The sequence below is a fragment of the Corvus kubaryi genome, unplaced genomic scaffold, assembly GCF_017639235.1.
Source record: "Corvus kubaryi isolate FWS band 111438036 unplaced genomic scaffold, C.kubaryi_AGA036_p1.0 37341, whole genome shotgun sequence".
Classification (NCBI taxonomy): domain Eukaryota; kingdom Metazoa; phylum Chordata; class Aves; order Passeriformes; family Corvidae; genus Corvus; species Corvus kubaryi.
In genome coordinates, this window is record NW_024581112.1 from 2,591,498 (window position 1) to 2,608,552 (window position 17,055).

At 41.1% G+C, this 17,055-nt stretch overlaps 1 protein-coding gene across 20 annotated transcripts in view; it reads right to left on the reverse strand.

Annotated features, from left to right (window-relative positions):
• The window catches only part of BBX (BBX high mobility group box domain containing), a 153,251-nt gene that overhangs the window by 62,307 nt on the left and 73,889 nt on the right, over positions 1-17,055 (reverse strand). For 19 of the 20 annotated variants that reach the window (XM_042031611.1, XM_042031609.1, XM_042031617.1 and 16 more), the window contains 3 exons: positions 12,693-12,863; positions 10,940-11,182; positions 4,337-4,535 (listed from right to left, as the gene is read on the reverse strand). In XM_042031611.1, the coding sequence (XP_041887545.1) occupies positions 4,337-4,535; positions 10,940-11,182; positions 12,693-12,854 (604 nt within the window). In that variant the 5' untranslated portion in view covers positions 12,855-12,863. The remainder of the gene's footprint in view (positions 1-4,336; positions 4,536-10,939; positions 11,183-12,692; positions 12,864-17,055) is intronic. The other variant, XM_042031607.1, reaches the window with a different exon arrangement.

Here is a 17,055-nt window from a genome sequence, read left to right on the forward strand (position 1 = left end):
CATTAAATAGAAGCAGAGAAAAACAATGTAAATAAACCAGGCTTATTCACTACCTCATGGATAGAAGAGTGGCTTATTATAAAATAGCATTAAACAGGCATCCTAACTGGCACATAGCTTCAAACCCAATATCCAACTGGAATTAACTTTTTCCTTCACTGTAATAAATTCAGAGAAAGCATGTGGGAGGCTTGGTTTTGTTTAAAAAGTTTGTCTTTTTAAATAAAAAAAGAAAAAAAAAAAAAATCACCCTTCTATGAAAAGACAAGACACTACCAAAAGTGTAGGATCTAGTAACAAGAAGAGACACACAAAATGTGAAGGGCCAGTAAGTATCTAAGCACAGTTTGTAAGTGAAGCGATCCTGTCAGCAACAGCACTTTTTGCCATCCAAGTAGTTCATCAGAAACCATTCAGTCCTTCAAACCAGAGGACATCAGAGCAATTAGGAAGTGAAAAGTGAACATATATCTTGAAAGATAATGCCTGAGCAAGCAGTTAATTTGGAAGAAGGAGAGACTGGAAGAGATCTTCAGGCTTACCATAAACCTACTGAACCACATATTAAACAGTAAGGCCTTGGCTGGTTGCTTTCTACTTTCTTTACTCCCTTTGGAAGGCGCTTGCAGGATCCAAATCTTCTAAGCATTAAGGGCTTTTTTCCTGTTTTTAGCTTAAATATACTCAGGGCCAGGTAGTACATGGTTTTTCTGGTACTCACATCTTTATGATTAGTAACAGTTTCCCAAAATGGTATCTCCCTTTTCTACATTTAAGGACTCATCCTACTGTTCTTCCACTTGTCTTCCTGGTCTAAACAATTCAAGCACATCCATCTCCCTCATTCCAGCCACTCCTAAAGCTCTCCTCTGCAGTTACCCCAGGTGGAGTTCATCTTTCTTGTATTTGGATGACCAGCAGGGCAACCACATCAGATGAGGGGGTTCCTGCAAACATTTTGCCTGACCAACTGCAGTATAGAACTTTCTTATGTCCACATCACACTGATGACTCCCAGCGGCTCTTTTGTACTTTATTTTAGTTACCTGTTGGTCCTTTTCCCCCTCCCCAGTTTTGGCCATCTCAAGAATACCCAGTTTAAGACTATAAAATTCTTGCGCCTTTTCTAAACATCTTCTTGGTAGTTTTGTCTTTCTGCCTTTCAAGTAAGTAGCTTATCATAAGGGGACAAAGATGGAAGTGTGGGTTAGTGTTTTTCTCCCCAAGTAAGCAAATACTTAAACTGTTAATTTAAATAGAAAAATTAAGAGGAAGGAAAAAATGACAGATAAATGGAAAATAAAAGTTTCATGTGATGCTTGAACAACTTGAATACTTATGCTGCAGCTGTAGCAGAGGGTTGATGCCTAGATGTCTGCTCATGATAAAAACAAAAATCCTTCCATTAAGGTTTCCAATTACAAAATAACTTCACCTAAGGGAAGACAAAATGTACATATCCAAACACCGCCATATGCTTGTAGTGCCTTCTCAGCACAATAATGTTTCTCTTCTGGCACTAGGAGCTTACTGGTATCAAGAAGAATTTAAAGGGGTATTCTACAGAATTTATTCTTAAATCAACAGTACTGGGAAAATAGCACACACATTTGACTTGCAGAATGGGAGGCGATTCGTGACTTTCTCAACAGCTTTTAATATCGATGAAACTTAAAACCATCTCTCTGTTTAGAAATGACATACTTTGTTAGTACTGGGCTGGTTACAGACTCAGCAGGCTGGCTTGTTCATCATTGCCATTTCTCAGTCAGAGGAAACAACGAACTGAGGAAGTACTAAGTAGGAAGAAGGCCAGCAGGAACCAGCTTCAACTAACTTTTACCTGGGTGCCTAATTAAGCTCCTTCCTGAAAAACAAAAACTGCGTTTCTATAGGAATATAGCCTACTCTAGAAGAGTCTTTCTTCCACCCTTTGCCTCACTAAAAAGAATTTTGGCATGGATGGTTTTCTTCTGAAGCAAAAATATGCAAGTACTGGGAATATCGCACACTTGTATGGCAAAGCTGTTGCAAACAGCAGTTGTCTTTGCCCTACACCCTGCACAGGTGGGCCATGTCATGAGAAAAACATGCTCAGTTACAGCTTCCAGGCTGGATGATCAAGGACACCACTAGTGGGTCTGCAGATCAGAAGCCCAATGTTGGTGCCACACCTCACCTTCTTGACATAATGGTAGGTCAGCATGAGAGACTTAAATGTGGGATGGTTATTCTTGTAAAGCCAAAAAATAGAGGACAGAAACAGCCTGTGTGGAACTGAAAAAAACAAAGTAAGATCTTGCTCTCTACATATCAGATTATCCAAAATAAAATGTAATATACAAAAAGCAATCAAGCCACAATTAGCAAGAACCCACAAATGAAACAGATTTCCTGGCATGATTCTGGACTCATATAAACCCTGTCCTGAGGAAGTTACCTGCCTTGAAGATACAAGAGAATCAGTGGTATTTCAAAGGTAGGAGTGTTTTTGAGGTGGTTCAGCTACATTTCAGTTCATTAGCTAGTATACAGCCTGGATTTTAAAGAGATTGTACTGGGTAGAAGAGTGAAAGTTGAATTGAACTATCATGTGAAGTCAAGCGGAGAGGAGCACAGTAAACATCATTTAGCACAAACTGGTATATAGTTGACAAAGCAGTAATCCATTTGGCATGGCACACTTGCCATGATGTGGATGCTGCTAACATCTCTGTCAGAAGCTGTCATCATTTTTATGAACGATTCTTATACCCAAGATATTGCCAGCCTCCACTGGCATGAGGACTGGAGCAAGATCCTTATGAATTACTATGCTCATTTACTCACCCTGCAGAAAAAAAAATAAAAACGATCACAGGTAGCACAAAAGAGCCTTTCATTTCTGAAGAAAGTCCTATAGATAAAACAATGGATTAGTTTCTAATTAATTCTTAATTTCTCTGTCCCCTACTCTGACAGGTGTTGATTCAAGACCTCTGTACTCTAAAACTTGACATTAGGATAGCCCAGCGGGAGCATTGGGGGCTGAATGAGAAGCAGATTAAGGCTTGTTACTTGTTCTTTGTGTTAAATCAACAAATATTTAAGGAGCATAGAAATGACTCCTCTAAAAGCAAAAGCAGAATGGTCTGAAGGGGCTTGTGAGTTTTGGAACTGGTCTCCTATATACTGGAACTATGCAGCATGAAAAACTTTTGTTTTGATCACATTTCACAGTTCCTGAAGAGCCAGAAGGAATTTCATTACAGGAATTTTCATACCACTATACTAAGGTATACATGCCTCTTTATCCCTTTTCATCCTTTTACACTTGTTCCATAAAACCATTTTCTACTCTCCAGCTCTCTCTAAGCAGGAAAGTCCTATCTGCTACACACCTGTCATAAACCAGGTAGGATATGACAAAAAAAAAAAAAAAAAAAAAAAAATATTCTCATTTTTTAAAAAATTCTTTCATAAACAAGTTTGTATATGAAAAAAAAAAAAAAAAAAAAAAAAGAATGTTCCTATTTTTATAAATATTGATGCATCTGAAACTTTAAACAAGGAAAAAAAAAAGGAAAAAAAGGGAAAAAGGAATGTCAAGGAAAAAATTTTTCTTCTACCTTACTGTTAGGTTCCTAAGGTGCCAGTATTTAACATTATTGTCCCTGTATTTCAAGGTCATGATTACAACAGTCCTTCTATTTATGGATTATCAGTGAGAGATTATCTGCTTTTCACCAGTTCAGACACTCCACCTACACTTCTTCACATACTTCTTTTTTTTCTTCAAATGTTGAGAAGTTTAGAATTCGCTTCTCCAAGACATAATGGGCAAAAGAGCACATTTAAGTGCAATTACATTATGCTTCCTTTGATTTAAATACAGAAAAGTTAACCCCACTGGTACATTAATCTACAAGAATATTAACATATCCAACTTCAGAGACACCACCAAAATTATTTTTGCAAACAGTAAATTACTGAACAGAGTAAGCTTTTTATGACAGAAAAACAGAATGCACACAATCAGTACTTTCCTTTTTGACCAGAGAATGAAAGTCTCTAACAGCAGATAAGCTGGAATCAAAAATCTATCAAATCTGGGCCCTACGTGGGGTATGAGTTAGCATGCCTCGTATCTGGACTTGACTCCGGAAAATAAATCATGCACTATGGAAGATTTTAGAATGTTGTTACACAGAGGTTTAACTACAGTTTTGGAAACTTAATCTGGGACACTACAGTACCATGTGCAGTAAAGAAAACTGGTATCCCAGTTCAATTTCAATACCACATCCCCAGACAAAATGAGGATGCTACAGCTGAGTAACATGGATGGAAATCTCACCTGCCATCCCAAAGTTAAGTTGTGGCATTTCTTCACTTTTGGTTACTTTCCTTGGGCTCGGTAAGTCTTTTGCAGACTCTGATGCAATGGCCCATAGCTTTTTCCTGTTTGTAACACTGGATGCCTGGGTTTTCACAGGTTTGTTGGTTGTGGGGCACCACTTGTACCCTGGGTTTGCTTTCATAAATGCATCCTTGTACTAGAAAAGAAAACAAAAATTACCATTCATGACAATATACTCTAAACAGGGCAACACAGAACACTGCATGTAAGAGGATTTAATACAGTAACTAATCCTTAAGTACCTTGATTTTTTAACAGTTTAATCACATGCTTAGAGTTCAACCACCAACACAATTTGCTAAGAAGAAATACTAAGATAAGTAGAATTGTATCTAAAGAAGTGGGTTTTCTCTTTCCTCTCCTGACGGTCTATTACCCAGAGCAGGCTGAAGTTCTGATCCTGCAAACTGCTTCCCAGCACTTGTATGCACACGCTCTGAGAAACAGATACTTGAATTCTTTTGCAGGTTTACCTTCTAGTTTGAATTAAAAACACACATTTAGCAGTAAGCGTAGTATGATGCCTTACCTTGCACTCATTCTTCTCTAATAGTTCTGTATTTTAGAATATTTGAGTATATGCTTTCCCAAACCAGGCAGCGAAAACAAATCACAACCAATATAATGTCATATTCAGTGTCTTGTGATACACCATCCCAATGCTCCTTCCGAAACGTACCATGCTGTATGGCTGCATAAGACAAACTGTGACCATTTAAAACATTCTTTGGCCTTGAGCACCCAAGCACACATCTCAGTTGTTTGCTGTGTTCTTGGTATGAGGCAGCAAAACAAAGGAAGCCAAACTACACATGGGGGGATGGGGGAAAGGGTCTGGATCCCACAGTTTGGAGGATGGGGGAAAGGACCAGGATCTATTTTATTCACAAAACAAACCACCACCGTCTTCCAAGAATCTTACTGCCCACATTAAACCAAGATTTTTGAATGTTAACACTAACAGAAAGACTGCGTTTCAGTATTTTACATGTGTTGCTATGCAAGGTTGAGAACTGGCAAATCAGAGGAACATGCCACACATTCCAGCTGCAGATGTTTGCCTAACAACTGATAGGGGTGTACAGAACTTGCTGCTGTGGGAGCCTACCCAGCAAGTACCAGTGCTCACCACAGGGAGAAGGAACCCAACACCCCTTTACAGCTGGGTAGCTCTCAATGGCAGCAAACAACCAAAAGAGCAGTTTTGTGCTTGGAAGTACGTGGCAGGGCAGATGCAGGAAGTTTGTTCTGTGATTACATGTTCCCCACCCACACAGCTGTCATCAGTCCCAGTCATGGCACAGAGAAGCACCTATGTTTCATGCACATGCATGCACAGAAATACAGAGAGGAAAAAAAGTCTCTTGGGCATCAAATACAGAAACAGCACTGAAAGCCTTGTCCTCTGCTAGAGCCACTACGGTGTTTTCCCAGCTCAACAGTCTGCCTTGTGGCAGGGTCACCATCACATGTGCATTGCTTTCTTTCATTTCCATCTTCCCCTTCTGAGCTGGCACTTGCTACCTCCAGACCATAGCACAGATAAAAACGTTTCGGTTTACAAGAAACACAGCACTGCGTGAACCCTGCTGTGTGAAGTCCTGTATTTATAGAAATGGCTATAAATAATAAAAATCTGCAGGGATCGCTGACCCACATACACACTGTATTTTCTGAATAGGGTGTATGTATTAAATCTGCAAAGGAAGGACTGCGACACCGCTCACCTCACTCCTTTTCCCTCAGTTTGCTTTGGGAGCTCAACAGACCACAAAAATAGCCTGGTGGAGGGAAGGGATAGGAAGGGGAGGGTAAGGGAAGAGGAGGAAAGGAAATACACGACGAAGCAGCTTTGCCTTCCATTGTTAAAGCCACAGCCCACTCACAAATCATGTTTCCAGCCTGCAGAGTGAAAGCACAGAGTCGCTAGCAATGAGCTACATAAGCTCTTCATATCAGCAATGCTGCTTTGAGTAATTGAATTATTCTACTGAGTAATCTGACAAGCCGACAGGCTGGCCATCAAAAGAGAACCAGAATGCATGCCATTTGTGAGACGAGGCTGCAATAAGCTTTTAATCAGTTTTCAACAAGAGCAATTCAAGTGAGCTGCATTAATGTCTTTTTTTTCTCTGCAAAGCCAAGAAGTGAACATTAACTGCAGTTTCTGAAGGGAAGGGAGCAAACTGAGGGAGGACAACTCATTGGAACAGTTCAGTTTCAACACATAAGATAAAGGAATAGAAAATTTAAGAAGTTAAACAATGGCCAAGAAGTACTTTTTATAAATGCATACAGGGGCCTGATCCAAATCTCAAAAAGCCTTTCATTATTGATTTTTGTGACTACTAGACCAAGGCCTAAAAAAACCAGATACATTTTGCTTACCAGGTCATGAGAAAGTAACTTAACTGAGCTACACAGTAACAAGAAAAGGTCAAAGACAATAGTGGAGTTTATTGTTTTCCTCCCTTTGACCAACTGTGCAATAAAGCAACTTAACACAGCCAGTCTAAGCAGATGTCTAAAACTGATTTTAAAAAGCCCAAAACACAGGCAAACCAAACCAACCAAAGAAAACCACAAAAAGCCCAACCCAAACATAAGTACCTAACCTGGAATGCAAAGACACCACCTTGCTTTCCACAACAAATGGCAGAGACTGCCTGGCAGGGTCATGTCCCAAAGTTCCAGGTAAGAAATAGAACAAGATGTGTCTGTGGGACTGGTCCGATGCCTTATTTCTGTTTTGTGAAAGCCTGGAGAATGTTGTGTTATGCAGCGGGACCGGTGCCGCTTCAGAACTGACGTTAAAACTCCCTGAGTTGCTTTCATCACCAAATAAAAAAAGATTGGCTTTCTCTAGTTGTGGTAGGAACAGCAGCTCACAAGTGGATTCCAGCTACACCTCAGGCTAGCTGTTAGCACGTGCTTAACTTTAAATGTATGCTATTCAATGTCACATGAATTCCAGAGAGCTAACATTAAAAACAAATTCCCCAGAAAATACAACACTCCATTTTTCACTCCTGAAGGATGCAGGGTTCGCATTACACATGTTACAGTCCATACGTCAGCCAGTGGACTTGCCAAACTCCAGCCAGCAAGCTGGAGACATTTGTCCCCTCCTACCCTGAGGCAGCTGCCAAAGCAGTGGCACCACAAGGCCAGCAAGTTCCCAGTCTGGCTGACTGGACGTGAGGCAACACTGGCTGAGGACCAGCTGGGAGAAGTGTTCAGCTCGGCCACTGCATGGCAGCAGAACCACACAGTAAGTGAGGTTGGAAAAGACCTCTGAGATCAAGTCCAACCTATGGACCAACACACCTTACCAACTACACCATGGCACATCAGTCTTTCCTTAAACACCTCCAGGGATGCTGACTCCACCACCTCAAGGGTCAGTCCACTCCAATGTCTAATCACATTTATCAGGCTGCTCCCTACAGGACACAATCCTGACTGCCTGGATCTTGCTGATGCAAAGATGTATTTAAAAATGAAGTGTCTTCTAGCAACGGAATTGAACAATATCAATCTCACCAGATACTTTCTAAAACAGCTGAACACTCCCAGTAAATCCTGTAAGAGTTAACAGAAGAACACTACCCTTATTACTGAAGCAAATAAAAATGCTGGTGCATATTTATGAGTGGCCAGATTAATTTCCCTCAGTGAAGGAAAATGCTAAAAAGTACAGCAACACTTCTGGTTCCTTTTTGAGTATCTATCAGCTACAGGGCTTATATCCTAGGCAGGGAAACTTTCAGATTTAAGCTGACCTAGGAACTCTGCAGGATAGAAATAGAAAGCCTACTCATAAAGGTAACACCAGCAAACGCAGACATCAAGCTCTGCAGGTGCAGCACCAGGTCTCCAGGGCAGTTGTTGCTACAAGAGACCATAAACCACAAGACTGAAAATAGAGGGAGTGCGGGGCCAGTTTTTCCAGATAATTAAAGCACCCCAAGGTGCAGACAGGTACATAATGGGATTTTCCAAAGTGCCTGAATGAACTAGAGACCTGATGAGCCTCTCAGTGGGAGTCAGGGACATATGTCCAGTCTACTAGGGAACTTCTCATAATTCCAGTTGGCAAAAAGTTTGGGCGCCTCACTATCCTCCAAAATGCCAGATCTTGCATACAGCTAGACACATGTAAATAAATAAACAAGTGCATTGACATGCATACTGCTGAGATAAAATCACTGCTAGTAGTAAGCAGGTAAGAAACTGAAAGCTTCTTGCATGGCACATGACCAAACGCAAATGATTTTGGAAGCTACAGCAACGAGTAGTAAAAAACATTCTAGAGACCGTAGAAGAACAGGGACTGTAGCCACTGCAGGAGAGACCACTTCTGTAAGGCCTACCTTTCTCTCTGAAAGAGTGATCTGGACGCCCAGGGTATACAATATGGAGAGCAGACATGATAGAGCGTCCTCTGGGAGATGTGTTTCCTGCCAGGACAGTGGCTAGAGGCTGCCCAGTGAAATATGAAGTCAAAGGACACTGAAAAGCTATATTTAAGTAACAGAAGATTACTCACTGTATCTTAAACCTCAGCGAGCTTATATAGGTACTCAAACAGATCATTGGTGCAATGGCATTTTTATCTTCCAAAGGCATTCACCTTCTTGATTTTTAAATAAATTCTCTTTAGGAAAAAGAAAAATGCCAACAACAGTTCTCACTACAGTTTGCATTAACCTCTTTTTGGCAGTCCCAGCAGTAAGCCTACCTACAGTGAACCTGTGCAACCTGCTGTAGGTGAACCTGCTTGAGTAGTGGGTTGGATTAGAAGATCTCCCCAGAGGCTCCTTCCAACCCCATCATTCTGTGGTTCTGTGAAAAGCAAGTGCTACAATAAAACGATCAGTCCACACACAGAGAATAGGCTTGTTGGCGAAGAAGGCCCAAATATATTCAACAGCACATTACAGCTGCTAATTATTGCTGTAACATACACTGTTTAAAGAATAAAAATTACACACTATCTCTCTTCTACACACTCTTAGAACTACTTATGATGATGTAAACTCCTTAGATTTATTGTTCTGCTTTGACGTTGAATATACAATTTGTTCTTCATGCCAAAAAAAAAAATCACTACAGGAACAATGATTTCTATAACAATATGATTAATAGTTCCAGATCTGTCACTTCATACAGAAGTTCTGCAATTATTTTCCTTCTTAATGAACAAGTTGCCTTCAGCAAGACAAAAGGCTAAGAAAAACAGTCACACAGGGTTTGTTTCTTCCAAAAATCATTTCATTGTTCTCATCTTTCCTTCTTCTGCATCTGTACTGAACCTTCTAATTGCCCTTTCCCCACACATTTAGAGAAGTATCACTAACTTGTAAACGGCAATGCAGAACAAAACTGGAATGGCTGGACAAAGCTGAGACTCAAACGTTTGAATACTGTGCCACAGAGGAGGAACTACAGAGGTACTACAGACCCTGCTTCAAAAAGGACCTGCCATGCTAAACACTTTGTTTATCCTGTGGGCCTTTCCATTCTCACACAATCTACTGAACAGACAGACCTTAGATCGTGTTAATGGTAGCAGACACCTTGAGTTTGCAGGGCAGGCATGGATAATAGTTTTCCCAATTGTTTCACAGCTATCTGCACTTCCCACAGTGTGCTACCATACTCAACGAAAGAGAGAGATGTTTTTCCTTCTCACTGGTGTTCCATTAGTTATTAAGATTGAATTCAAAGGTTACCCGCAATCTGTATCATACAGGTAATCATGGGGATCAGTTCTGGGGTCAGGTTATCCGCCTAAGTAATTGGCTGTGTCCTTCTCACTCTACTATCAATAACCGTAGCCTTCTTGGCAACAGCTTATCAAGAAAGCTATTTCTTAAAAATGCTCATTTAAATTTTAAGTTGACATACAGATACTTTGTGAAATACAGGAATAAATCTCCTTTCCTTGCTCCCAGTTAACAGACTCTGATTAAGCACTGCTCTTTGATCTGGTATTGGACTCACCAAATCTTGCTGTATCAGAAAGTGGTTAATGGGGAATGTACTTCAAGAAACACTAGTAATTTTTTAATTCTTTAGCATCAAAGGCAAAAAGGGACTAAATTTCTTGACTGTGCCTTTGGTTTAGTCCACCTGTATTACAGTAGCTGGCATCATTGGTATCAAATGCACAGCTAAGTATCACTAGTCAGCTGACACTGAACTGTATGTTATTGTTTACAATGGCCACTACCCTTATGCTAATGCTTGTACTGCAGAAATTATCAGGCGATACAATCACAAAGTGCATATATTTACTGCAATGACTACTGGAGCCAGGTTAGTTTGTGTACACAGACCAACTGCTTTTTATGCTGGTCCAAAGGATCAAGTGAATTAAAGCAAGAACAGCAGCTGCTCTGGGCACCATAATCCCACTGGTGAAGCTGAGGAACGGAGGGAAGAGAAAGATCCCACAGAAAACATTTAATACACAGAGAAAAAGAAGACAAATATGTAGTGAACTCCCTTTACATCCACCATTCAGAGAGAACATACCTCCTTGGCCATGTCAGTGTATTTCTGTTTTTCTTTTGGATCTAGAACAGACCACCAATCTGCCAAGATCTTGGTTGCGCCACGATTATCGAGGCGAGGGTGTTCTTTCCGCACAAGAGAGCGGTGGCGTTTGCAGAACAAGAGAAATGCATTCATTGGTCGGCGAGCTCGTTGCTCTGAGGACTCGTCATCTTCAGTCTCATCAGCATCCTGCTCTAAACCATCAGGGCCAAGGAGCGGCACCTGGCAGAACCGAAAGGGAAGGGGTGTAAGCTCAGTTATCCGTGCTTTGCACAAAGACTGAGACTGTGTGCGCTGCATGGGAGCGAGGGAGAGGCACATGGATGCACACAGCTGTCTCCAAAGGCCATCTGTTCCATCCAGACAGTGCAGAGTTCTACATCAAACCTCCTCACCTGACAGTCCAAGGTTTGTTCATGCTCTCTGCAAGACTTAACACCGACTTCCAAGTGGAACAATTTCTAAGCTGAGGACCATTCTCTAGTAACAGTGCTAAAGGCGCTGGAGGGAGGAGATCCTTCCTACCCCCTTCTGACAACCTAGAAATCACCTTAGTGATTGGACCTTGATTATTTGTGTTTGCAACTACAGAGCACACAAGGAGGAACAGGTAACAGTTTGTTAGTTTGTCAGCTGTTTCCCCATCTCCTGCTGGTCACTGCTCAGCCTGTCAGCAGCACAGCAGTGCAGCCACCACATAGCTGCCCAGCAGAGGCAGAGGGCAAATCTCAACAGAATACACTGCAAAATGTGCTCTCTCCACTTACAGGCCAGTGTACCATTCCTACAAGGGACGAGCCACAGAACTTATTGCATGAGACAGAAAACCACCTTCTACCTAACTGCGACACTACTGTTTTATACCCACGTTGTGAAAGGGCCTGTAAGGTCAACAGAAAGCACCATCAGAGAATCAGACTCATCCTTGTCAAGGTCACCCTCTCTTATCAGTGTGTGGCTCAAGGCAGTCTCGTCAGCACTGACCTTCCCATTCCTGCCTTAGGAAAGCACCAAGGAGATACAGATATGAATGCTATCCACATGATGGAATCATCACATCTGCATAAACAATTCCCACTTCTTGTTATGGAGAATGAGTCTAACTGTAAAAGTGTGAGGTGCCACATGGCAGGGTCCTCATGAAAAAAGGGTTAAGGTCAGAGGCACTGAACAGTACCAAAATACCAAGTGTCAAACCAGAGACAGATTACCTCAGCTGTGCAGTCAGTACTCTGGAGGATAACTTGAATTTCGCATGCAAAGATAGTAAAAATTGTTTACAGCTTTTTCCTTCTTTTTCCCTTTTAAATCTTTGTAGTTTTTAATCTTTAGAAAAGAAGAAGGAAAACTTTTAGTTTGGTATGCCCTTCAGAGCCACTAGAAGCAGACACCAAGCACAAACCAACCTCATGTCTAAAATAAGCAATTAAAAAAAAAGCACATCAAAAACCCACTTTGAGCAATCAAGATTAGGATGTGCAACACATTATTAAAACAGAGCAGATAAAACTATCACAGTTTGTGTGAATTTGTCCACTATTTTGAAGGAATGATTGACAATTCACTTTCTTGTGTCACTACCTGCCTCTACAGCCGTACAGGCACCGCATCACTTTTTATTGGCTGTGCTTCTTCACAAAAGAGAACGAGACAACACAAAATAAAAACCACAGCTAGGGAGAATCCGATCCACCGTTAACCATCTATGGTCAAAGCATCCAGTTAAATATACCTTATCAATATCTTCCTCCTCTTCTTCCTCTTCTTCCTCTTCAGAGAAGTCAAGGAGTTTCTTGGCAAGCAGGGGATGCCACTGAAGACACTTCCTTTTCGGTCGCTTCCCAGTTCCTTCACCTTCTGTTGAGTGATCCTTATTCCTACTACTGCCTTTCATTACTGTGACCTGTCATGCAAAAATATTGATAAATTCACAATAAACCCATAGGCATAATTGACCATCAAACCAGTGACAAATATATGAGGAACTAATCCAAGACTCTCCGAAGTTTCTGGCAAGGTATTAGGCAGAGACTTACTCCAATTATCAACATAAGCATGGATGTATTTTATGCAATCTTAACACTTCCATGTAACGCCTAGAGTAACTAGCAATACACAATTTAAGAGCATGAAGTAAGGATGCCAGCTAGTCCAGCTCTCAAATGTGCTCCTGTCTGAAGGACAGCAGACAAGCCCTTCACTAGCCAAGTGAGTGAGAGACTCCACAGCTCTCCCACACCTATATCCACTACAGCTTTTCATATTTTGACACTGAAAATGTCAATGTCAGGATATCCCTCTTTATCACAGTGGAACATATCACCAGCCACTCAGGTGTTAATCATGCACTTACATGCACCAATGTTGATACAGAGCCCCATGATAATATGAGCTAGGATTTGTCCAGTGCCATTAAAAGGTGCAACAGGGAAATCTGAGATCCTAAGAGAAGTGAAGTTTAATACACAGATTTGAAGTAAACAATCAGAGGTAGTTATGCTGACATTTCCAAAGTACTGCACAGGAAACAAAAACCATGTGCTGAGCCAAGTGCATGCAGAAGACAAATCACATTTACTTGTGTGTGCATCCTTACCTAAAAAGTACCTCAGAAATATCTCTTAGTAAAAAACATGCTTACCACATCCCATGTATTTAAGGGTTGACTTCAGATTTGTCCCTTAGCCACTCAACTAAGGGACAAATAAATATATAAAGAAATAAAACCAGCACATCACATCCAAATACTAAAGCGCACAGCAAGTAAGTGCTGCTGGCACATAGTCTGGTCCCTTGTAGCTTTCTGTTAGTATTGTGTAATATCAGTGGCAATCCTGACAGGAGCATGGCTAGCTTTCTAAGAACACAACACAAACATCAAAACAAACCGAACCTGGAGAGTGGTCAGCCAGCTACACCTTTATAAAGCAAATAAATTTGATGAAGTCTCACAGGGGTTTCCCACCAGCAGGACAGAACAGCTGCACTAAGCCCTGGTCCCATAGGCAAAGCCAGAAGGAGCTGTGTTGCTGACTCTCAGGAAAAGGGCATGGAAAGAATCAAACCTTGTAACTGCAAGGCCACCGTGCACTTTAGGAAGCTGCTTTCTCTAAGATGCCTGGTACAAGGCTAATGTTTCAGCCTACAGCGCCAGAAGAGGAAGTTGCCACACTTGGACTTAGACCAGCTGCCCGAGCCATTGTGCCACCTCTGGGGCAAATACCCCACAAGAACTATCTCACACAGCTCCAGCCACACTCCTACATTTAGTGAGTGCTAATTCTGGTTTTGGATGATCTCTTCCAGGTGTTTCTTGTTGGTTAACTCACTGGCATTTTGGCAATGTGCCCTTGTTAGCACCAGAAACATGCATAAGCAGCTGCTTCCTCTGCAGACTCCAACAGTGCAGAAAGCTGAAGGACCTTCAGACACTGCCTGCTGGAGGAACAACTGAAGCCTGAAGCAAGGAGATTCAGAAATTTTAACCTACATTTTAAAATGGCATTTTCCTGGATGTATGTGGAAGTTTGTTAGCTCCTCCCCACTTGTCAGCGCCACCTGCCCCCCGGACTAATTAACAAAGCCCTGTAACTTTGTAGTAACTTTGTCCCATTACATACTTTGCTATCCACATAATGCCACTTCTACCTGGAAGACATTTAAATTTTGATTTCATATCACCTGCTCTTCTGTTCATTTTCTGTAACCAACTCCTGTAGGTTACAGGGAGTTTTATACAGCACATAACCATGCACCATTTCACCTAAATCTTCGTCCGTTACTTCCAAAGCAGATCCAAAAACACAAACCACTTTGGTTTAAAAAAAACATTCAAGTGTGGAAAATTAAGCCACAATCCAGTTTCATAAAATGTATGTTTGAAATTGTTTTTATCCCACTGTGACCTCTGCCATTTACCACACTGCACTGTGCTCTCCATCTGTCTCTCTTCCTAAAGTGCTGAACCACCATTTGCTTTTGTTTGGGGTATTTTCAGACACAAATCAACAAAGCTGAGTTAATGTTCAAGCAGGAACTTCAGCTCCCGTGGGTAGCAGAGATTCGTTCAGATTGCTAAGTGATACAGATCTGCCTATTACTGTAGTCAATAAAGCATGTGGCCTATTTCTGAGCAGGATAAATATGCTACAAGTACAATGGGGAGAGCTACTCCAGCCTTACCACTCATTCGTGTACATGAGCTAATCATATGGCTTCTGTCTGCAGTCAGTCCTAGGTATGATGAGTACTACTAGTAGCCTTCTACCTTGTTAGTGTGAAACTAAATTAATGTTTTGGGAAGTGCTCCATGATCCTCCTTTACAAAGTTCAGCTGAAGTCTCAGAGCTATTTCAACAACAGCACTGCCTTTAGCTGGCAGTTCTCTGCCTGCTGCCCTTAAAAGAATGAGCAAGGGAAGACTTCACAGGACTTAGATGATCCCACCATGTATTTTACATGTGCTCTCCATCATCCCTGAGGCCCTGCTATGCTATGCTATGCTGCTATGCTCTATGCTGAGTTTGGCAAGGCAGCACAGAGCCAGGCACCAGTCACCTGGCAAATCCCAAAAGGGCTCTCAGTACTTTACACCTTGGCACCACAGCTGAGCTCACAAATAATTTTTGTTTTCCATGCACGAAGGCTAGGTATTAAACACTCACCACTAAAATAAATTAATCAAAGCTCATCACACATTAGTGCTAAAATAAAAATGTATGTTCAGTTTCAGGAATTCACAGGATGTTCATTAGGTTGTTTTTTTAAATTGTGAACCATTTTACGACACAGAGTAAGTCAGATCCTGGCTGTCATACAAGCACCATTTACTACAGAAAAACACAAAGTCATTCTTTGCTTCTGCTTCGAAGTGAATCTTTGCAATCAACAACAAAAACCCTCCTGATTTTGATCCCACTGATGGAAGGACTGAGGCCACAGACTTCAAAACTTTACGTTTACAGCATGGCCTGGAAGTCCCTCACTTCTAAGTATGTCAAGCTATATACTCTATCCTCTATGCCTGCTCTTCTTTTCTATGAAATAGGGGGTCATTCATAACATGAACACATAAAATTATTTCCTTCCCCTTAAGCATGGGTCACATTCTATTTTTAAATACTTTTGTGTTTCATAATCCTTTTCCCCCATTTTTACTTATTCAGGTCCCTATACGTTTTGACCTACATTTCAGAGACTTTCTTTGGTGTGCACTTTTTGCTGATGCCCCTCTCAGTCAAACACAGGATTGGCATAATGAAAAACGTTCTAAGTCTCTATTATATCACATGGGACTTTTCCTCTTAAAAAATGGATGCCAACATAGTGTAGTAAACTTGTTTTCCTCTGGATTGCTTCATCTTCTATTTTACTACCCCCCGCTCCCCCCCCCTTTATGGGCATTTGTGTCATAATTGTTGATATATTCACATACTCATATAATTATGAGAGAAACCCATAGAATACATCCAGACAAATGCAAAATGCAGCTAACGTGGACATTTCCCTTACTTTTCGCAAGATGTAGCAGAATGCATGTATGATTATGATTAAACAACAGCAAAAGTTTTACTGGCATTATTTACTTCTTCAATGGCAAAACATCAATGGAATCCAGTTACCTGACTCTTGAGATTCTATTTATTTATCTGGGTTTTTTTCCCCCCTTGACACATCGTCAATAGCACGTTAGCTGCTTGTTTTACATGAGAGACTGGAAGCTGGCAGACAGAAGCAAGCAGAAATACCAACTGCTTCTCTCTCTTTCAGGGATCCCCGAGCGCTGCCAAGCATCCCTACCAGCATGTTTGTAAAGAAAGAGCTGGACTTGGACCCTACAAGAACTGAAGCACACATTTAAGCTTGACAACTGAAAAGTTCCATAGAAAGTCACAGAACAAGTCATGGGCAATCTTTGAGAGATTTGGGCGTAAAAGTAGAAAAGACAGGCAACACCTGAAGTGCAAAGTTTGCAGTAACTGGAATTTGCTAACCATATCACAAAAAAAAGGTAATTTCTTCTACAGATATCAGTAAAAATATCATGTATCTTTTAAGGCAGATGTAATGGGTTTTAGAAGTTTGCAAGAGTAAAA